At 45.9% G+C, this 24221-nt stretch overlaps 1 protein-coding gene across 2 annotated transcripts in view; it reads left to right on the top strand.

Moving 5' to 3' along the window:
- The window catches only part of PKNOX1 (PBX/knotted 1 homeobox 1), a 255051-nt gene that overhangs the window by 161829 nt on the left and 69001 nt on the right, over positions 1-24221 (top strand). For both annotated transcript variants that reach the window (XM_069202965.1, XM_069202964.1), the window contains 2 exons: positions 16710-16806; positions 17772-17869. In XM_069202965.1, the coding sequence (XP_069059066.1) occupies positions 16710-16806; positions 17772-17869 (195 nt within the window). The remainder of the gene's footprint in view (positions 1-16709; positions 16807-17771; positions 17870-24221) is intronic.

Raw genomic sequence — 24221 nt, 5'->3', positions numbered from 1 at the left:
AGCAATGCTAGGGTCCTCTAAGGAGCCCTCAGAGTTCATGGAATCATACTTCCAATACTTGCAACAGTATTGGGGTGTGATTCCGACATGTTTGATATCAAACATGCCTAGGTTTGGAGTTACCATTATGTAGCTGGACATAGTTAGTGACCTATGTCCAGTACACGCATAAAATGGCGTCCCCATACTCATGAAGTTCAGGAAGATGGAGCTGGAGTTAATGAGGGCACCTCTGCTAGGTACTTGCATCCTGCTCTCTGGGCTGGGAGGGCCTGCCATAGGGGTGACTTACAGTTATCTGGTGCAGTGACCTGGTAGTGAAAGGTTTCAAGCACCTTTTTGCCCAGGCTGCAACAGCAGGCCTGCAGAATACTTTGCATGGGCCCCCTATGGGTGGCATAATACATGCTGCAGCCCATAGGGATCCCTTGTTACCTCAATGCCCTGGGTACTTATGTACCATATATTAGGGACTTACATAGGGTCACCAGTATTCCAAATGTGGGGTGAAAAGCGGTACAGTTACCAAGTTAAAAGGGAGAGAGCTTAATCACTGGGGTCCTGGTTAGCAGGATCCCAGTGAACACAGTCAAACACACTGACAACAGCCAGAAAATGGAGGTAACCATGCCAAGAAAGAGAGTACTTTCCTACACTACTGTTAAACTACCTTCTCTTCTTGCATCCTTGAGCTTAAGGGCGAGCCAGTGGCTTCTTATCCAATCCTTTTCCCACTGACGGTGACGTGCCAACGGTGGCCATTGCCATCGCTGCTTTTTGCTCTGACAATAGAAGCACTGCTAGATGAATTAGATTAGCATAATGGTCTGGACCAGGGCTTTCAGTGTGAAGGTGTCCTGGAATATAATCTCCTAATAAGCGGATGACATGCTACTCTTTGTCAGATATTCACACCAGTCAGGCCTGAGATTAATGACAATTCTAGACCTACACAACGAAGCCTTAAGTCTGAAGGTTATTGGGACAAATCATTGGTGATACCAATTAAGTAGGGAAGGAACAGTGTTTCAAGAGAAGCATCACTTAAAGATACAGAAGAAACTGTTTAAAAATTAAGAGGTCCATGGATCCGAAAGCCTGCTAGGACATAAATCTGGTCCCTCTTCTCACAAAGTTATGTAAGGATTTGAGGAACTGGGTAGCCTTGCCTATATCACTCTTGCACTTGTAGCCCACTTTAAGATGATTGCACATCCTTGGCTTCAATATGCCCTTTTGTTATTTATTTATTTATTTATTTTAATTGTTGCAAAATACAGCCCGGGATAGCAGAAATTGTGCTTGTTACTGAATGCCAAACTCTGTTCAAGAATCCGTACTGTGGATGTATTTGAAAACTACTAAACTCAATGTCCAATCTAGTACAGATAATGTGAAAAGATGTAGCTATGAAAATAAACAAAATAGTGTCAATAAATGCAATTAATCAGCAGTATATTGAAAGGAATTGCATGTGGTGACTGTATTTTATAAGTTTATTTAATCGTATGATCACAATCAGCCTCTGTTTTCCAACAATTCCCTTCTTGACTTAGCTAAGCTGTTTAAGCACCAAAACCGCCTGTCTGAGTTGCCTGTCTTGAGTTTTTCGAGGCAGCCTCTAGTCAACACACTTTAGCCAAGTGTTGCAAAGTGAATCCTTTTTGGGTGGTCATCCTCAGTTTTCTTTTTTTTTTGGACTTACCTGCTGCATCTTGAACTAGAACACTGCTCTCCAGGGCCCAGTGTATATGCTCTGACCCTTAAAACACATCGAAATTGGCTTATTGGCACATCTAACTTACCTAATGGGTGATAGTCTACAATTTCAAATTTTTCCCCGGAAGAGACAACTTTTTCTTCAAAAAAATGACAGAGTCCCGTTTTTCATTGGGGCTTTGAAACGTTTTCGAACTTTATCGCTTCCAGACTTTCATCTCAACCAATCCACTTGTTGTATCCAAACTGCGCTCCATTCCGGGCGCCCTCAAATCATGTCTAGGTCCCGGTCTGCTGATTCCACCGACCAACATTTGTGCTTTGTGCCGTTTGGTGCTATTTTGACTTAAATCTTTAAAAATGAATATCTCTGGTTCCCCCTTTCTGCATTTTAGTTGTGTTGTCTTGATTTACTCATACATATTCTCTTATCCTACACCAAAGAAAAGGCCTGTTGTTTGAGGTCATACTCCGGCGGTGTGTTGTTATGGTGATGCCAGACAGCCAATAAGGCCATGCTGTCTTGGCGAAGCCTATGGCTTTTACTGACCCAAGTCTCCCAAGAAGTTGAAGAGTCTTCTCTGTCTGGTACTTGTATGTATCGGGCTTAAGTACGCTTTTCTGGTTATTCTGAACTAGGGCAGGCCTCTTGCACAATGATTTAAAATGAGGGAATTGTTATACTACACGTGTTGCTCCATCACTGAATTCTGTCATGTGTTCTAAACCGTATGTATTCATTTATTTATATTAATAATTGACGCATAGATAGAGCTGGCACCAGGCTGCCTGGATTTCTTGTGATGCTGTGTGTTCAGTGAGGGTGAGCCCTTTTTGGACTAATTGTTGCTTCACCCCATTGAGCACTACCAGAGCAGCTGCATCCACTCTCGGGCATCCTTGTTAGTGGACATCCAGCCCATTCCCCCATACATCAGCATTAGTAGACATTTGTTGGTGTCCAGAACTAGGCCACACACTCATACTGAGGCACGATCACAAAAGTGTCTCTCCCCCAGTCCAGCCACATACCATTCCACTCATCAGTTCACTAGTTCCTTTCTGCTGTCTACATGGAAATTTTTTATGGGGAGGGGATTGCAGAAGTTGGACGATTAGTTATTTAACTGAAGCGTTGGTGAGGTGAGTAATTGTACCTTTTATTAGACACCTTTTGTCCTGCTTGTGGGGAGAATCCTACAAATGATGCATGTGAGGTGGTGAAGCTTTGTTGAGCACAAAAGATTTCTCATAGATCGACATGCTTTTTAATTGAAGAGTAATAAGAGATATTGACAGGAAACTAATTTGGGATGAAATGCATAAAAGAACGGAAGCCGAAGGGTTCAGCTATACCACGTTTGCCAGACAAAAGACGATTGGAAATACTGACTGTATGTAAAGAGAGAAATCTCGCGGGTGAAAGAGCAGCCACACAATGTTCCACCATGAGAGTGGATAACTCTCATGAGAGCCTCTATGGAGCAAACCATGGCTCTTCTTTCTCGATGCAGGTTTGTGACCAGCAGGAGATCGCTGTTCCCAAGACTGACCCATACCATGGCTCTTCTTTCTCGATGCTGGCTTGTGAGCAGCAGGAGATCACAGTTACCAAGACTGAAGCAAACCATGGCTCTTCTTTCTTGATGCCGGTTTGTGACCAGCAGGATATCGCTGTTCCCAAGACTGAAGCAAACCATGGCTCTTCCTTCTTGATGCCGGTTTGTGACCAGCAGGATATCGCTGTTCCCAAGACTGAAGCAAACCATGGCTCTTCTTTCTCGATGCTGGCTTGTGAGCAGCAGGAGATCGCAGTTACCAAGACTGAAGCAAACCATGGCTCTTCCTTCTTGATGCCGGCTTGTGAGCAGCAGGAGATCGCAGTTACCAAGACTGAAGCAAACCATGGCTCTTCCTTCTTGATGCCGGTTTGTGAGCAGCAGGATATCGCTGTTCCCAAGACTGAAACATACCACAGCTCTTCCTTCTTGATGCCGGTTTGTGACCAGCAGGAGATCGCTGTTCCCAAGACTGAAGCAAACCATGGCTCTTCCTTCTTGATGCCGGTTTGTGAGCAGCAGGAGATCGCAGTTACCAAGACTGAAGCAAACCATGGCTCTTCCTTCTTGATGCCGGTTTGTGACCAGCAGGAGATCGCAGTTACCAAGACTGAAGCAAACCATGGCTCTTCCTTCTTGATGCCGGTTTGTGAGCAGCAGGAGATCGCAGTTACCAAGACTGAAGCAAACCATGGCTCTTCCTTCTTGATGCCGGTTTGTGAGCAGCAGGAGATCGCAGTTACCAAGACTGAAGCAAACCATGGCTCTTCCTTCTTGATGCCGGTTTGTGACCAGCAGGAGATCGCAGTTACCAAGACTGAAGCAAACCATGGCTCTTCCTTCTTGATGCCGGTTTGTGACCAGCAGCAGAATATCGCTGTTCCCAAGACTGAAGCAAACCATGGCTCTTCCTTCTTGATGCCGGTTTGTGACCAGCAGGAGATCGCAGTTACCAAGACTGAAGCAAACCATGGCTCTTCCTTCTTGATGCCGGCTTGTGAGCAGCAGGAGATCGCAGTTACCAAGACTGAAGCAAACCATGGCTCTTCCTTCTTGATGCCGGTTTGTGACCAGCAGGAGATCGCTGTTCCCAAGACTGAAGCAAACCATGGCTCTTCCTTCTTGATGCCGGTTTGTGACCAGCAGGATATCGCTGTTCCCAAGACTGAAGCAAACCATGGCTCTTCCTTCTCGATGCCGGTTTGTGAGCAGCAGGAGATCACAGTTACCAAGACTGAAGCAAACCATGGCTCTTCCTTCTTGATGCCGGTTTGTGACCAGCAGGAGATCGCAGTTACCAAGACTGAAGCAAACCATGGCTCTTCTTTCTCGATGCTGGCTTGTGAGCAGCAGGAGATCGCAGAACGGACCCCATTCCGCTTCTGCCCCAAATGTCACAACAAGTATCCTTATACAGATCAGCATCTGGTCTGTAACTTGTGTTTGTCTCTAGAACACAGAGAAGATACTTGTGAAGCCTGTCGAGCGTTTCGGTCGAGGAAGACATTAAGAGACCGAAGAGCAAGAAGACTGCAAATGGCGTCGGCGCCGACAGGACAAAGACACTTCGAGGAGGAAGAAGAAACCTTCTCCATCCAGGAGTCGGACTCGGACGAGCTCGATCCCGAAGAGACGCCTATAACCGTGAGTAAGACGTCGACACACAAAACTCACGACAAGACCACAAAAGCCCAGGGGACGCCACCACCAACAGGCCATGGCTTAACCCGAAAAATAGGTGACCGATCATCGGCACCGAAAAAGGGCACGCATGTGTCGAAGTCATCCAACTCCGGTCGAGATACTGGCACACAGCAACCTTGACCCCGAGACAGCGGGTCCGAGCAAGTTCGGCACCGAGAGGGCGGCACCGAATCAAGTCGGCACCGAGAGACCAGGACGCCGAAAGTAAAGAAAGTGTTGTCGAAGCCGAAAAAGGCTACCGAAAAGGTTTCCATTCCGAAACATCCAGCCTCGGAACCAAAATCAGGTTCCTACACAGGGACTGTCCTCCCAAATGCAAGGACATAAGTTCGGACAAGAACTAGTCATTGGAGCCAGACTACACTCAGAGAAGGCTCCACATCTAAAAGGACACAGGGAAGATAAGTACTCTTCCACCAATTAGGATGAAAAGAAGACTTGCCTTTCAAGAAAAAGACAAGCAGCCACAGGCAAAGGTGGCAAGACAAACAACTCCGCCACCGTCTCCACCACCATCAACGCACACATCACCGGTAGCCACTCCACCACTGATGCAATCCCCAACTCATACTGGAATGAGTCAGGATGATCACGACGCATGGGATCTTTATGATGCGCTGGTGTCAGATAACAGCCCAGACTGTTACCCAGCGAGGCCGTCGCCACCTGAGGACAGTACAGCCTACACACAGGTGGTGTCAAGAGCAGCAGCGTTTCATAATGTCACCCTGCATGCAGAGCCTATTGAGGATGACTTTTTATTTAACACACTATCCTCCACACATAGCCAATACCAAAGCCTCCCTATGCTACCTGGAATGCTAAAACACTCAAAACAGGTGTTTCAGGAGCCCGTGAAGGGCAGGGCCATTACTCCAAGGGTGGAGAAAAAGTACAAGCCACCGCCAACAGACCCTGTATATATTACGCAGCAATTAACACCAGACTCTGTGGTAGTAGGGGCAGCTCGCAAGAGAGCGAACTCTCACACCTCGGGAGACGCACCACCTCTAGACAAGGAGAGTCGCAAGTTGGACGCTGCGGGTAAAAGGGTTGCAGCACAAGCAGCCAACCAATGGCGCATTGCCAACTCACAGGCACTGCTGGCAAGATATGATAGGGCTCATTGGGACGAAATGCAACATTTCATTGAACACGTACCCAAAGAGTTTCAAAAAAGGGCACAACAAGTGGTGGAGGAAGGACAAAGTATCTCAAATAATCAGATACGGTCAGCAATGGATGCAGCAGATACAGCTGCTAGGACAGTAAATACAGCAGTAACCATAAGGAGACACGCATGGTTGCGTACGTCAGGATTCAAGCCGGAAATACAGCAAACCGTGCTGAATATGCCTTTTAAAGGACAGCAGTTCTTTGGGCCGGAGGTGGACACTGCTATCGAAAAACTTAAATAAGACACTGATACGGCCAAAGCCATGGGCGCACTCTTCTCCCCACAGAGCAGAGGCACATTTCGTAAAACTCAGTTTCGAGGGGGGTTTCGAGGACAAACTACAGAACCCACAACCTCACAAACAAGGCCCACTTATCAGAGCCAGTATCAGCAGGGAAGTTTTCGGGGACAATATAGAGGGGGACAATCCCAAAAGAGTAGAGGGAAGTTCCAAAGTCCCAAAACTCCTCAAAACAAGCAGTGACTTCCACGTCACAAATCCCCAACACATAACACCAGTGGGGGGGAGACTAAGCAATTTTTACAAACATTGGGAGGAGATAACAATAAACACTTGGGTCCTAGCAATTATCCAGCATGGTTATTGCATAGAATTTCTCAAATTCCCTCCAAACGTCCCACCGAAAACACACAATATGTCAAAACAACACATGGACCTTCTAGGACTAGAGGTCCAAGCGCTACTACAAAAAGGAGCAATAGAATTAGTACCAATTCAACAGAAAGGAACAGGAGTTTACTCTCTGTACTTTCTCATACCCAAAAAAGACAAGACTCTAAGACCTATATTAGATCTCAGAACATTAAATACCTACATCAAATCAGATCACTTTCACATGGTGACATTACAGGACGTAATCCCACTGCGCAAACAACGAGACTACATGGCAACACTAGACCTAAAGGATGCATATTTCCATATACCGATACATCCTTCACACAGAAAGTACTTAAGGTTTGTATTCCAAGGGGTACATTACCAATTCAAGGTGTTGTCATTCGAAATAACAACTGCGCCAAGAGTTTTCACAAAATGCCTGGCAGTGGTAGCTGCACATATCAGAAGGCAACAAATACATGTGTTCCCATACCTAGACAATTGGTTAATCAAAACCAACACGCTAGAACGGTGTTCACAACACACAAAGTACGTCATAGAAACCCTCCACAAACTAGGTTTCTCAATCAACTACACAAAGTCACACCTTCAGCCGTGTCAGACACAGCAATACTTAGGGGCAACAATCAACACAACAAAAGGGATTGCCACTCCAAGTCCACAAAGGGTACAAGCATTTCACAATGTAATACAGGCCATGTATCCAAAACAAAGGAAACAGGTCAAAATGGTTATGAAACTCTTAGGCATGATGTTCTCATGCATAGCCATTGTCCCAAACGCCAGATTACACATGCAGCCCTTACAACAGTGCCTAGCATCACAATGGTCACAGGCACAGGGTCAACTTCTACATCTAGTGTTGATAGACTGCCAAACATACACCTCGCTTCTATGGTGGAACAATATAAATTTAAACCAAGGGCGGCCTTTCCAAGACCCAGTGCCTCAATACGTAATAACTACAGATGCCTCCATGATAGGGTGGGGAGCACACCTCAATCAACACAGCATCCAGGGACAATGGGACACTCACCAAAGACAGTTTCACATAAATCACTTAGAACTACTGGCAGTATTTCTAGCGTTGAAAGCATTTCAACCCATAATAAGCCACAAGCACATTCTTGTCAAAACAGACAACATGACAACGATGTATTATCTGAACAAACAGGGAGGAACACACTCGACACAGTTGTGTCTCCTGGCACAGAGAATATGGCATTGGGCGATTCACAACCACATTCGCCTAATAACACAGTTTATTCCAGGGATTCAGAATCAGTTAGCAGACAATCTCTCTCGGGATCACCAACAGATCCACGAATGGGAGATTCACCCCCAGATACTAAACACTTACTTCCAAAGATGGGGAACACCACAAATAGACCTATTTGCAACAAAAGAAAACGCAAAATGCCAAAACTTCGCATCCAGATACCCACAGGATCAGTCTCAGGGCAATGCGTTATGGATGAGTTGGTCAGGGATATTTGCATACGCTTTTCCCCCTCTCCCACTCCTTCCATATCTGGTAAACAAATTGAGTCAAAACAAACTCAAACTCATACTAATAGCACCAACTTGGGCAAGACAACCTTGGTACACAACACTACTAGACCTCTCAGTAGTGCCTCATGTCAAACTACCAAACAGACCAGATATGTTAACTCAACACAAACAACAGATCAGACACCCAAATCCAGCATCGGGATGTGCAAAGCATGTGAATCTGCAGCGACTCATGCCACGAACAGATGTACACTGGGTAAGTGACATTTTCCATATCCAGCGCTGCCACCACCTTCAGATGTGCTAGCTCTCCAACAGGCCAGTGAGCTGCACACGTCTCTGAGAAAGTAGCCTCTTTCTAGCATGGTTACCCCCACTTTTGGCCTGTTTGTGAGTATGTGTCAGTGTGTTTTTACTGTGTCACTGGGATCCTGCTAGACAAGACCCCATTGCTCATAGATAAAAACCTATATGTCAGTGTGTTTTGCCTGTCTCACTGGGATCCTGCTAGCCAAGACCCTAGTGCTCATAGTTTATGGCCTATTGTGTGTGTCTGTGTAGTGCTTGACTGTGTCACTGAGGCTCTGCTGATCAGAACCTCAGTGCTTATGCTCTCTCTGCTTTTAAATTTGTCACTGTAGGCTAGTGGCTTCATTTACCAATTTCAATTGGCACACTGGACCCGTCCCCCCCCCCTTATAAGTCCCTAGTATATGGTACCTAGGTACCCAGGACATTGGGGTTCCAGGAGATCCATATGGGCTGCATTTCTTTTGCCACCCATAGGGAGCTCAAACAAACCCTTGCACAGGCCTGCCATTGCAGCCTGCGTGAAATAACGCACATGTTATTTCACAGCCATTTTCCCTGTACTTAAGTAACTTATAAGTCACCTATATGTCTAACCTTCACTTGCTGAAGGTTAGGTGCAAAGTTACCGAGTGTCAGGGCACCCTTGCACTAGCAAAGGTGCCCCCACATAGCTCAGGGCCATTTCCCAGGACTTTGTGAGTGCGGGGATGCCATTACCCACGTGCACTACATATAGGTAAATACCTATATGTAGCTTCACATTGGTAACTACGAATATGGCCATGTAACATGTCTAAGATCATGGAGTTGTCCCCCATTCCAAATCTGGTACTGGGGAGCCAATTCCACGCATCCTGGGGGCTCCCCCACGGACCCCCAGTACTGCCAAACCAGCTCTCTGAGGCTTGCACTGCAGCTACAGCTGCTGCCACCTCACAGACAGGGTTCTGCCCTCCTGGGGTCTGAGCAGCTCAGTCCCAGGAAGGCAGAACAAAGCATTTCCTCTGAGAGTTGGGTGTTAAACACCCTCTCCCATTGGGAATAGGTGTTACAGGCTGGGGAGGGGTAGCCTCCCCCAGCCTCTGGAAATGCTTTGAAGGGCACAGATGGTGCCCTCCTTGCATAAGCCAGTCTACACCAGTTCAGGGACCCCTTGTCCCCTGCTCTGGCGCGAAACTGGACAAAGGAAAGGGGAGTGACCACTCCCCTGTCCATCACCACCCTAGGGGTGGTGCCCAGAGCTCCTCCATTGTGTCCCAGACTTCAGCCATCTTGCTTTGCAAGGTGTGGGGGCACTCTGGAGGGCTCTGAGTGGCCAGTGCCAGCAGGTGACGTCAGAGATCCCTCCTGGTAGGTTCAAACCTGATAAGGTAGCCAATCCCCCTCTCAGGGCTATTTAGGGTCTCTCCTGTGGGTTCTCTGCAGATTCTGCTTCCAAGTTTTCTACAGGAATCCACTGCAACTACTACTTCATCCTCTGACCTCGGATCATCCGCAGCCTGCTCCAGGAACCGCTGTAACAGCAACAAAGTATCCACAAGGGATACTTTTCTTCTGCAACTTCAGCTCCAGCCAGCAACTGCAACAGTTTCCACGGTGTGCACGCTCTGGGGGCTCCCTGTCTTCATCCTGCACTAGAAGGACCGAATAAATCTGCCGTGGGGTGACGGAGTCACTTACCTGCTCCAGCAGGCACCTTCTAAGACGACGACTGGTACCCTTGGACTCCTCCCACAGCGACGAGCGTACTCCTAAGGACACAGAGTGTGGACCCCATCGACATAGACTATCCTGAGGTCCTGCTGACGCAATTTGGAGGAGGTAAGACCTTGCCTTCCATGAGAGCGACTGTACCCCTGTGTACTGTGTCTTCTTCACCTCCTGAGGCCTCTGTGCACTATTTGCAAAATTCCTGTGCACAGCCTAGCCCAGGTCCCCAGCACTCCATCCTGCGACGCTCAACTCGTTTAGTTGTTCTCTGGCGGCATGGAACCTTTCTTTGTTGTGCTGCACCAACCGTGTTTTGCACCTCCTTTGTCCCCGTGTCCTGGGACTCCAGTGGGTGCTGCCTGGTATCCTGAGGGCTCTCTAAAGTGCTAAGAGCCACCTCTTCCTCATCACAGAGTTGAGACCCCCAGGTCCCTCCTGGGTCCAGCCAGCACCATTTTGACGCAAAACACATATTTGTCATAATCAAGGCTTGTTGGCGACTTCCCACACAAAATCACGTCTGCATCCATCTTTACTTCGTGGGACACCTTTTGCGTCACGCAGGAACCCACTGGCATTTTCCTAGAGTGCATTCCTGCAGTCTTCGACTAACGTGGACTCTTCTTTTGCACTCTCTTCTGGGTTGGCAGGGGCTTCTGTCCTTCCTGGAACTTCTTTCGACTTCTGGACTTGGTCCCCTTCTTTTGCAGGTCTTCAGGTCCAGGAATCCAGCAGTTGTTTGCAGACTTGGTTGGTTACTGCAATAATCCATATCACGAGGTGTAGTGTGTCTTAAGGAAACTTACAGTACTTTACTCCTGCTTTTCTGGGATCTGGGGTGGGGTAATTTACTTACCTTTACTGTATTCTTACTCTCCCAGCGATTCTGCCCACACTACACTTGTCTAGGGGGGAATTTGTGATTCGCATTCCACCTTCTTAGTATATGGTTTGTGTTGCCCCTAGACCTATTGTTTGCACTATCCTGTGACTAATTACTTGTCTAATTTTGGTGTCTAGTGTATGTATTGTGTATAATACCTCCAGAAGGAGTATTTTCCCTAAGATATTTTTGGTACTGTGTCACCCAAATAAATACCTTTATTTTTGGTAACACTGAGTATTGTCTTTACTTGTGGATAAGGACTGTGTAACTATAAGTGGTATTGCATGAGCTTTGCATGTCTCCTAGTTCTGCCTAAGCTGCTCTGCTATAGCTACCTCTATCAGCCTAAGCTGCTAGAACACTACTACATTTCACTAATAAGGGATAATTGGACCTGGTATAAGGTGTAAGTACCCAAGGTACCCACTACAAACCAGTCTAGCCTCCTACAACGTCTCCAGACAGTGACCTCCCCAATCCACCCCCATAGATATCAACTTTTCACTCTGTCATCAGAAAAGCAGCCAGGGTCCTTAACCTACCACTACCTGCAGTGGAGCTAGGGGCTAATACCCTCATGGATATCTTACATGGTGCCGTCCACTTCTGACCCAATACTCCCATTCAACAAAGCTCTCAGAGACTCCTTGAATGAGCCCTGGGCCAAACCATCCTTCCGATGGTTAACAGGGATACTGGTCACCAATATAGACTTATACCGGGCAATCTTGCCTTCCTAAACATTCACCCCTCCCTGGAAAGCCCGGTAATGCAGAGATTCTCTGTATCTACACACAATCCTGGGCTTTTTCGAACATATCCTCCTGATAGAAAGTCCAAGTGCCTGGAAGCCTTAGGAAGAAAGCATTTTTTGTCTGGTAGCTTAGCTCTGCGCTATCTTACCGCCCCCTGTCCGTTAGAGAGATGTGCTCATTCTCTCTGGGATATGACAGCTTCAGTGATCTCAAATCTCCCGGACCATGTGAAGGATCGCTTTTCAGATGGGGTGCGAGATGAGAAGGATGCCTCTAGATGTATAGTATGTGCTGGCCTAGACACTGCAGACAGTGTGGCCAGATCAGCAGGCACAGACCTTAAGTCGCCATGCATGCCTACAGTCCACAGGGTCTGCTCTGATGTACAAAACAAACTGTTAGACATGCCCTTTGGCAGAGTGACTGTTCAGAGAAAAAGCATACGCAGTGCTAGAGCGCTTCAATGAAGGTAGAGCAACGGCGTGTTCATTAGGATTGCAGTCGGCAATGCAAGAGATGGGTAGAGTATCCAAGGCCAGGTTTGCAGGCCACAGGTTTTGTCCAACTGTTTCTGTGGCTAGAACATTCCTTGGCCTCCTGGAACTGGTTCAGTTTCTGTCACATGCAACAAAAGTTTTTCAACTGGCTGAAAATTCAAAGTCAGACAGTTGACGTGGCTTTACAAAGGATTCTGTGGAATGGGGGAATCTAAGGAGCAGAGAAGGGTCGCGTGCAGTAAATGGTCAGACAGCCTACTCTCACGACCACTAACTTTATGCAGCACTCTTCACAACTTGATGAGCTACGAAGACAAATGCATGGCCCATAGGTGCACCACCTTCCGTGTGCCCTCTACATCTAAGCAACTTTGAGCACACACCAGATACATGCACGTTGAGCGTGACGGTTTAGCTATAACATACGAACTACACCAACTTACTAAGGAAAGCCGAGGGCAGCCTCCCCAAAGAGGTGTCATACAGCTGTCATAGAGACAGTAGTCATCCAAGCTAAAAAGAGCTCCACTTTGGGAGGTTCCAATTCCTCGTAGATTCTAACGCTCTGTTGGTGAGCAACATACCATATTCACATAGAGCACCTGTCAAGAGACTTATGACCTGGGTCTCTTGCATGAGAAAATAACGCATATCCCTGAGAACAATGAAATGAGGAGCAGGGTGTTACATGGAGACAGGGTCAAGTGACTTTTGTTCCTATAGGGGGATTTGAGCATAGGTTCACACATTATTTGACCAGTTCTCTGTCACACAGCTAACATGCATGTCAAGAAGGCTTTACTCAAGATGGAAGGTGGTGGGTATGCCATCTTTTATGAATGTGCCAGTGCCACTACAGGAAACACGTAGGGCAGCCATGTACTACTCCCTATATGCAGTCAAATATTTCTGACTCTGACACAAGGCAGGATGCTCACAGGGCAGGCAGCATTAGGAACTCTATTCAGCCCTGCTTCCACCACTAGCTCGTCTCCATACCCTGTTTGTGAATCCGTGCAGCATGTGAACATATAATAGATTTATGCTGCTGAATGACCCGCAACCCTATGAACATAGCTTGATATATGTTCCATAATTATGAAGTGCTACGTACGAATGCGATCCACCAGACATGGAGAGGATACAAAGGTTGAACTGATTTCATGCCATGGTGTTACAAAAGGCATCATAACATCAAAGCTTAGACTTTACAGGATTCTTGAATTCAGATGCTTCCTTGAATCGATGCTCAAAGGTTTCTTTTCTCATACTTCTTAGTAGTTGTCAGGTGCTACCAACAGATTGTACGTTGTATATCTGCATGCATCCGTAAACCTTGCAACCTGTATATCCTGCAAAGTCAGTGTTACAAGCTATGCTTAATCTGTGGAAAAAAGAGCAGTGGACCAATGGTTATCTTACCAACCAGTTAGCGCTGTAAACACTTGTGTTGCCGAATACCAAGGCTGCCTTGCCTTGATTCCACATAATGCTGCTTTCTCCCATCACCCTACTCTTCATGGCTTTTTATCTCATGAATTCCGAGGCTACCCCGTCTAGCTTTCAGCTCATGCCTCTTTCTCCCATCACCCTACTCTTCATGGCTTTTTATCTCATGAATCCCGAGGCTACCCCGTCTAGCTTCCAGCTCATGTCTCTTTCTCCCATCACCTTACTCTTCATGGCTTTTTATCTCATGAATCCCGAGGCCACCCCGTCTAGCTTTCAGCTCATGCCTCTTTCTCCCATCACCCTACTCTTCATGGCTTTTTATCTCATGAATCCCGAGGCTACCCCGTCTAGCTTCCACCTCATGCCTCTTTCTTCCATTACCATACTCTTCATGGCTCTTCATCTCATGAATACCGAGGCTACCCCGTCTAGCTTCCACCTCATGCCTTTTCTTCCATTTCCATACTCTTCATGGCACTTCAGCTCATGAATACCGAGGCTACCCTGTCTAGCTTCCACCTTTTGCCTCTTTCTTCCATTACCATACTCTTCATGGCTATTTATCACATGAATAACGAGGCTTCCCTGTCTAGCTTCCACCTCATTCCTCTTTCTTCCATTACCATACTCTTCATGGCTCTTCATCTCATGAATACCGAGGCTACCCTGTCTAGCTTCCACGTCATGCCTCTTTCTCCCATCACTCTACTCTTCATGGCTTTTTATCTCGTGCATACCGAGGCTACCCCGTCTAGCTTCCACCTCATGCCTCTTTCTTCCATTACCCTACTCTTCATGGCTCTTTATCTCATGAATCCCAAGGCTACCCCATCTAGCTTCCAGCTCATGCCTCTTTCTCCCATCACCCTACTCTTCATGGCTCTTTATCTCATGAATACCGAAGCTACCGCGTCTAGCTTCCACCTCATGCCTCTTTTTCCATTTCCATACTCTTCATGGCTCTTCAGCTCATGAATACCGAGGCTACCCTGTCTAGCTTCCACCTTTTGCCTCTTTCTTCCATTACCATACTCTTCATGGCTATTTATCACATGAATACCGAGGCTTCCCTGTCTAGATTCCATCTCATGCCTCTTTCTTCCATTACCCTACTCTTCATGGCTCTTTATCTCATGAATACCGAGGCTACCCCGTCTATCTTCCACCTCCTGCCTCTTTCTTCCATTACCATAGTCTTTACGGCTCTTTCTCTCATGAATACCGAGGCTATCCCATCTAGCTTACACCTCATGCCTCTTTCTCCCATCACCCTACTCTTCATGGCGCTGTGTCTCATGAATACCGAGGCTACCCCGTCTAGCTTCCACCTCATGCCTCTTTCTCCCATCACCCTTCTCTTCATGGCACTTTATCTCATGAATACCAAGGCTACCCCGTCTAGCTTCCACCTCATGCCTTCTTCTTCCATCACCCTCCTCTTCCTGGCTCTTTATCTCATGAATATTGAGGCTGCCCCGTCTAGCTTCCACATCATGCCTCTTTCTCCCATCACCCTACTCTTCATGGCGCTTTATCTCATGAATGCCGAGGCTTTCCCGGCTAGCTTCCACCTCATGCCTCTTTCTTCCATTACCATACTCTTCATGGCTCTTTATCTCGTGAATACCAAGGCTGACTAATCTTGATTACACCTCACACCTCTTTCTTCCACCTCCCAGCACTTCCTATCTCTTTTCTCACTCTTGCAGGTGCATTTTCATCCATTTTCATCCCTTATTTCTCTTGGTTACTGTTTCCCTCTCTTTCTCCTCCTCTTTCTGCCTTCTCTTCCTTTCCATGTCTTGCTTTGTTTCAAATGTGTTGACAAAAAAGCAAACTGCAGTCCCTAGAAGTGACAGCTTCTGCCAACTACTGGCACAACCTAAGCTCTGGTTAAATAAAAAAGCCAGGGCATTTCAGTCTTCTATGCCGGTTTTTCACCAGTGCATGACTTCTGAGAAATGCTGCTGCCAAACAGCACAACCAAAAACTGCATCGTAGATGCCGTCACTGCATACGTGTTTTTTCCGTGTAGGTGTTGCTCTACACTTCTGCCACTGTTTGCCATTGGTTGTCACTAGATTTTTACCCTGAGTCCTATAATCTCAAAGCCCCTGTTGCTGGCCTGGGTTTGAATGAACATCACAACAAAGTATTGTCGTGTCATGGGAGTACCGTCAAACAAAGTTCCCTGAAGCTGATAAATGTAATTCGTCCGTGAGTCCTGTGCTGTCGCATCTCTCTCTGTGTCTTTCTCTCTCTTGTTCATTTCTCTTATTTCTTTCTGTCATGTTCTTCTCTCTCTCAGCCTCATTATCCTCCTCTTTCTCTCTATATTTCTAATCTTTGATCTTTCTACCCCACACCTAACCTTTCTTTTTGCTCCTGAAGGATCTCTATTGAGGAAAATGTCACTCAGTGCGGATTACTCAGAAGTCTTTATATACAGCGTGTGAAAGTACCACAACGTGTCCTTTAAAAGGTGCAGTTAAGTCTGAAACCATTAGAGCTGTTATGAAATGGAGAAATGGAATTATGAATTTTGCTTCGAGTTAACATGCATACATTGAATACTATTCTAAGTACTTAGTTAACAAACAGCATTTCTGTTGTGTCTGTTTCTTCCACCCTTTATCACTGGATTGGAGTTAGTTATTCTAACACCTGAGAACTGTATTAAAAAGTAAAACATTGAATGGAATCACCAATACTATAAATGAACATTTTACTTATCACAATGTGTGTAAGTTTACATCTGTAACCTTGTTTTTTACTTGTCTTTTTAGCAAATTCATAGCACAATTGGCAGCCTGAGTACCCAAGGAATTATGGTACCAGCAACCGCCCTGCAGCAAGGAAGTGTGACCATGGCAACAATGTCAGGTAAGAAGCAGGGGTTCACAGGTCCTCCATGAAACGTCCCGCTCTTTTCTACTGTCTTGACACCCTGTAACCATTTCTTGTCTCCCCGAAGTGTTCTATTAGCAGCAGATGTCTTCGAGGTCATAGTAGGAATTTTTTTGTGGGTAACAAGAGTCATACAAAATAAGTGAGGGTGATGCATATCTCCCAAAGTTTCTGTTTGAATATGTGTGACATTTTCGAGTTTTCAGTGCACTTATGTGTGACATTTCAGTGCCTTATGTGCAACACTTTGAGTGGCACATTACAGTCAATAGAACAAAGCAGTTATGTTAAGGTAATTAAATATCTGAAATTACCCCTTCTGCGGAACATAATAGCGCTGTAATCTGAAAGTGTGGGCAGGATGTGTGGGAAAGCGCGGCCATTGAGGGCATCACGAGGGCTCTGTGGATGACCAGTGATTACTTGGAGATGAGGTTGAGGGAGTTTTCATTGTAGTGGGCCAACAGTGAATGTGACTTCTGTGGTCTTGTTTGGATAACGAAGAGACAGAAAACAGTTCAAGTCCTTGCTCTCTTCCAGCAATTCTAGTAGAACAGAGGAGAATCTTAGCACAATCCCTATGAAGGGCGAGATCCCCTTTAACCCAGAGCAAGTGATGCAGGTAGGCAAAATGCAGTTAAATCCTTAATGGTGCTGCTAAGTGCCTCAGGTCAACATGTAGTAGTTTTACAAAGCACTCGGATGACAAGAACTGAAACCAGTCATATAGTCATCATCCAAACGAGGAGCCGCCAGAGCAGCCGTGAGAGGCGTAACTGCTGGGGGTACACGCATGCTTCTTAAGTGCTTTTGTTGCTCTTTTGCCAGTGGTACTACCCCAGTCTTGCAACGCTGTGCGTGTGTTATATAGTGGTGTTCCTCAGGAAGGACAGCACACCCGTTTCTCACCCTTAGTTTGTTTTATTCTGCGTGTTTTGTAGGTGGCACAGTTTATCAGCCTGTTACAGTGGTCACCCCACAAGGTCAAGTGATGACACAAACACTATCACCCGGGACTATAAGAATACAGAATTCACAGGTAATGTTTCATGCTTTCAGGCATGTTTGTATTGTCTTCGATGTAACGTAAAATGCTTCTAGTTGCTATGGGATGTGATTTATTGCCTGAAAAGAATTGTTTGGACCCTTCCATTGCTTCAGCTGTGCCATAACTGGATTATTAAATTGTGGAAATATGTCATAACTTTCTACAAATGCAGTGAATCAGTTTGATTAAAACATCAATTCATGGATAGAAACACAATCCCTTCCTTAACTTTGAATGGGTTACTTCATTATTGGATCTTTGATAGATTCACATGCTTGAATCATTCCCCATCGTCAAAGTGGGAGTCCCACAGTACAGTTAGAAAGTGGGGTAATGTAAAAGATGGCCTGGATAGGCCATTAAACCTTCTGTTTAGTAACATATCTCTGTATGTTTTTTTTAAAAAGAGACTAAACTTTAGTCTCCAACCAACCAGGTTGTAGCACCGTCTAGAACATTCCTCTCAGAGGCATCTGTCCCTCAGACTTTAAGAGCACAAGTGTGAACAAGTGCCATATCAGAGAGAGCTTGTGAATCTATGAAAGATACCAGTTTTGGAGAACTACAGTTGCAGGTAAGTAACACATTTTCTTTTTTACCCTCGGAAATTACGAACATCAGTAATCATCTTAACTGTATTTATTTAATTTCTTCACGAGTCTCCAGCGAGCTCTCTGCCTCACACTGTTGCAGCCGCTTTTTATCTCTCTCTTGTTATGGTTTTACAGTGGGACTGGGAGGGCCTGGGTTCTCTAGACTGACACTGAACTTGCACTGGGGATGGTATATTAGGTTGACTCTGGTATTTTTCCACCAGTGGAGTTCTCCAGTTGTTATTGATGGCTAATAGTGTCCTCAGGCTTATGTGCCTAGTCACTGTCTATAATGGTATCTGCGGGACTGGTATTGCTGTTCTGCTATTAAAAGCCCCAGAGATGCATAAAAAGGCTGCCTTCAGGCCTTCCAGAATGAAAGGAAAGGATAAGGCCGCTCTGTTGACCACGGCCCGGTGATCTATGATCAGATTCACTGGCCTCTTTATCTGATGGAGAAGTGACAGGACTTCAGGTGCCTTCCGTGCAAGCATCTTGGAGACAGGGTAAAGAAGTTCCAGGTTCTTTGCTCCAGGGATGTTATAGGAATGATGGGGAAAACTGAACTTGATCCTCAGTGTCCTTCTGTGCCAATTATGGTGTTCTGGTCCAATTTCAAGATATTTTTCAAGACAAAGGTTTCCCCGACATAGGTTTAATCGCCACTTGGAAAAATGCCTAAACTTTGCACCAAGAACGAGGGAACCAGGGTTGTTGGGCAATGCCCTTTTGATCAATTGGTCTTTGCCTCTACCCGACGGATTCCATCAGTACTGCTCAAACAGAGGCTGTTCAGCGCCGCAATGAATTTAATTGTACCAGAGTGGCGCGATAAAGGCCAGCAGTACTTCAACTCTGTGAGAACCCAAAAGACATTCCAGTGCAAAGAGAACCTTCTATCAAGAATGCAAGGCAAAATTCATCGCCCCAATGTAAAGTTCTGAAATTTAAGAGCATGGCTCCTGAAGTCAGTCGGTACCATATTAACTTTCTTACAGTTCAAGCATTCTTCCACAAAGTTGTCTATAAGTTATATGCTTGAACCACAGTCATGTCTCTATAAACTGTCAGGAGATTGTGATCACTCCCTGTTTACTTCATTTGGCACAATCAAACATGCAGACCACTTCCATTAAAAACCATCTTGCTGCTGTTCAAGAGTACAGAAAGGGACCAATACAAAGATCTTTCTTTACAATGCCATTTATAGAAGACTTTCTAGAAGAATTAACAAAGGACTTTTCCACTGAAGAGACTTCATCTTCCTCCATGGGAGTTGAATCCTTTTTTATCCAGATTGGTGTTAGTGAGCTGCAAGCTCTTTGCTGAATAGAAGAATTCAGTGTTTCACAGTAATAGAATAGCGGTAAGAACGCACCCCCTCCTCTTTTTTGCCTGTAGTCGTTTCACCCTTTCCTTTGGCTGGATTTGGTGAGGCAGCCAGCTGGAGATCAGTGCACACATTTTCCAAGCATTGTTGCTTAGCTACGGATTCACGGGCTGACACTTTACTAGGCCAGGCAGTATTAAAGAATGTATTTAGCTGTCGCAGCATTGAGATGAAATAGCTCTTGTTAAAGTAAGTAATTGTTTACGTCTTGTAGTTTTTTCTTGTCCTCTCTGGATAGAGGATATTGATTGTTGTGCTGCAATTATAACAGAGAGAGGATCCTACGCCGCTTGTCATCTTAAATCTGCCATCATAGGAATCCTCACTGAAGTGTCCGTGATGCAATATGCTTTTCCAGGTATATTTATTATATAGCTGTTTATTGATTTTTGTGTTTGTCAGTTATTGGCTACATTGATGGTATACATCCCTTTACATGCACACTGTCTTTCTTTTACAGTATAGTTATCACACATTACTTATTGCTGTACAGAAAGAACTGAGGCTGTAGGTTCAACTGCCATGCAGTGCATGCTTGGAAAGCGAAACTGTTGATTTTGTAAAGCAACAGAGTATGTTTTTCTGCAGCTTCTCCACTTTTGACCTGACAGACACCTTTTTCTTCTTTTTACTTTTCATATAAGTGAAGGTGATGGGCTATTTTGATTAGTGTAGGACCTTCCTTTCGATTGTATGCTGCAACGTGGCCTTACTGCAGTAACGAAGAACTTTTTTGAACATAAGAAAAATGCAAAGCAAGTTAGCTTGTCTTGCTAATTATCAGCTACAACTGACTGACCCTGTTACTTTCAGAAGGAAGTGTTCCGAGGTCCCCTCAAGTGTGTGTGATAATATTCTACATAAGTGACTTATGGAGCGGACTATCTATGTAGTGTACCCGTGTAGGGGTGAACTATCCAGATAGTACAGTCGACCCTTATTGGTTGCTAGAGGCTTAAAGTTATAACCCTAAATTGTGTCTTTTGTGGTTGCGTGGGCGAACATGTCAGGCTTAATAGAGGGTACTGCTAAGCATTTGTTAAACACACAGAGTCAATAAATGAGGCACACACTCAAGAATAAACTCGAGACCAATTTTAGAAAAATACAGTTCGATGGCATATGTTGCTGCAGATACACATGTTTGGCACAGTCCGCTGCCTGGTGTTGGGCTCGGAGTATTACAAGTTGTTTTTCTTCGAATAAGTCTTTTTGGTCACGGGACCGAAGGACTCCTCCCTCCTCGGCTCCATTGCGCATGGGCGTCGACTCCATCTTAGATTGTTTTTTTCCGCTGTCGGGTTCGGACGTATTCCTTTTCGCTCCGTGTTTCGGTTCGGAAAGTTAGTCAGAATCTCGGAAGAAAGCGTCGGTATTGTTCCGTTCGGTATCGGGATAGTTAGGTACATCGACACCGATCATCGGAAGACTTTGGGGTAGCTTCGATTCCCCCATCGGGGCCTGGTCGGCCCGACCGCGTGCGACATCGAAGCCGATGGAACGGACCCCGTTCCGTTTCTGCCCAAAATGTCACAGTAAGTATCCTTATACAGATCAGCACTTGGTCTGTAACTTGTGCTTGTCCCCCGAGCACAAGGAGGATACCTGTGAGGCCTGTCGAGCCTTCCGGTCCAGAAAAACACTCCGGGACCGAAGAGCCAGGCGTCTACAAATGGCGTCCACGCCGACAAAACAACGTTTCGACGACGAAGAGGAAACATTCTCGGTTCCGGAATCAGAATCCGGAGACTCCGACGTCGAACAACAGCAACAAACTGTGAGTAAGACGTTGAAAAGTAAAACCATCGACAAAACGAAAGCCCAGGGGACGCCACTGCCAACAGGCCATGGCTCGACCCATAAAACAGGCGACCCGTCAAAGGCGCCGAAAAAGGGCACGCCCATAGCGAAGACACCCGACTCCGGTCGAGGGACCGCCATGGAGCAACCTCGGAGCCGAGAAAGCGGCTCCGAGAGACAAAGACAAGATACCGGCACCGAAAAACATCGGCACCGAGAATCCATGCCGAAAGGAACAAAAATTCTGTCGGTGCCGAAACCGAAAAAAGATTCTCTCTCGGCGCCGAAAAATACCACACCTTCATCCTACTCAGAGGAACAAGGAATAAGTGGCCAGATGCACAGATTTGGACAAGAGCTCCAAAGTGTAGAATCAGACTACACACAAAAGAGACTGTACATCCAGCAAGACACAGGGAAGATATCAACCCTTCCCCCAATAATGAGGAAAAGAAGGATCAGTCTCCTCAAGGATGACGCACAACCACAAGCCAAAGTGGTCAAAAAAGTCACCCCTCCGCCCTCTCCACTACAACAGGCATCGCTGGCACAAACACCGCCACAAATGCACTCACCAGCGCAAACTACCATAAGTCAAGATGATCAGGATCAAGACGCTTGGGACCTATACGACACCCCAGTGCCGGACAATGATCCAGATTCATACCCCACAAAGCCGTCACCGCAAGAGGACAGTACCTCATACTCACAACTGGTGGCTAGGGCTGCAGAATTCCACAATGTCCAACTGCATTCAGACCCTATAGAGGATGATTTTTTATTTAACACCCTCTCGGCTACACATAGCCAATATCAATGTCTCCCAATGCTACCGGGGATGTTACAGCACGCAAAACAAATTTTTGAAGAGCCCGTAAAATCAAGAGCCATCACCCCAAGGGTGGATAAAAAATACAAACCACCACCCACAGATCCAGTGTTTATTACTTCGCAGTTACCACCTGACTCCGTAGTAGTAGGGGCAGCTCGCAAAAGAGCAAATTCCCATACATCTGGTGACGCCCCACCTCCGGACAAAGAAAGCAGAAAATTTGATGCGGCAGGGAAAAGCGTAGCATCACAGGCAGCCAACCAGTGCGCATCGCAAATTCTCAAGCGCTGCTGGCCAGATATGACCGCGCTCACTGGGATGAGATGCAACTTCTCGTAGACCATCTTCCCCAAGAATACCAAAAAAGGGCGCAGCAAATAGTTGAAGAGGGACAAACGATCTCAAACAATCAAATCCGCTCTTCACTGGACGCAGCCGATACTGCAGCGAGAACAGTCAACACTGCTGTCACCATAAGGAGACACGCTTGGCTCCGCACTTCAGGCTTCAAACCTGAAATCCAGCAGGCTGTCCTTAATATGCCCTTCAACGAAAAACAACTTTTTGGCCCTGAAGTGGATACAGCCATTGAAAAACTTAAAAAGGACACAGACACGGCCAAGGCCATGGGCGCACTCTACTCCCCGCAGAGCAGAGGCTCTTTCAGAAAAACTCCATTTAGAGGGGGGTTTCGTGGCCAACCCACAGACACCACCAGCCAACAAACAAGAACCACACCATATCAGGGTTCCTTCCAAAGGGGAGGTTTCAGGGGATATAGGGGGGGTCAATTCCCAAGGAGTAGGGGAAGATTCCAGACTCCAAAAACACCTCCACCTAAACAGTGACTTTCAAGTCACGCAACCCCTTCACTCAACACCAGTGGGGGGAAGACTAAGCCAATTCTACCAATCTTGGCAACAGATTACAACAGACAATTGGGTATTAGCAATAATCCAACATGGCTATTGCATAGAATTCCACAACTTCCCACCAAACATCCCCCCCAAAACACGCAAAATGTCACCACAACATTTAGAACTTTTAGGACTAGAAGTTCAAGCACTACTGCAAAAGGATGCAATAGAGTTAGTACCAGTACAACAAAAAAACACAGGAGTTTACTCCCTGTACTTTCTAATTCCAAAAAAAGACAAAACATTAAGACCAATATTAGATCTCAGGACACTAAATACCTACATCATATCGGACCATTTTCACATGGTCACACTACAAGACATCATTCCACTGCTCAAACAGCAAGATTACATGACCACATTAGACCTAAAGGATGCGTACTTTCATATACCAATACACCCTTCTCACAGAAAGTACCTACGGTTCATATTCAAAGGAATACATTACCAATTCAAGGTGTTGCCATTCGGAATAACAACTGCACCAAGAGTGTTCACAAAATGTCTAGCAGTAGTAGCAGCACACATCAGGAGACAACAGATACATGTGTTCCCTTACCTAGACGATTGGCTAATCAAGACCAACACAGTAAAAAAATGCGCAAACGACACCACATTTGTCATACAAACCCTTCACAAACTGGGGTTTTCCATCAACTATACAAAATCACACCTAGAACCGTGTCAAACACAACAATATCTAGGAGCAACCATCAACACATCAAAAGGAATTGCCACTCTAAGTCCACAAAGAGTGCAGGCATTCCACAAGGTAATAAGTGCTATGTTTCCAAACCAAAAGATACAAGCA

The sequence above is a fragment of the Pleurodeles waltl genome, chromosome 8 (genome assembly GCF_031143425.1).
Source record: "Pleurodeles waltl isolate 20211129_DDA chromosome 8, aPleWal1.hap1.20221129, whole genome shotgun sequence".
Taxonomy (NCBI): domain Eukaryota; kingdom Metazoa; phylum Chordata; class Amphibia; order Caudata; family Salamandridae; genus Pleurodeles; species Pleurodeles waltl.
This window is presented reverse-complemented; position numbering and strand designations above follow the sequence as displayed.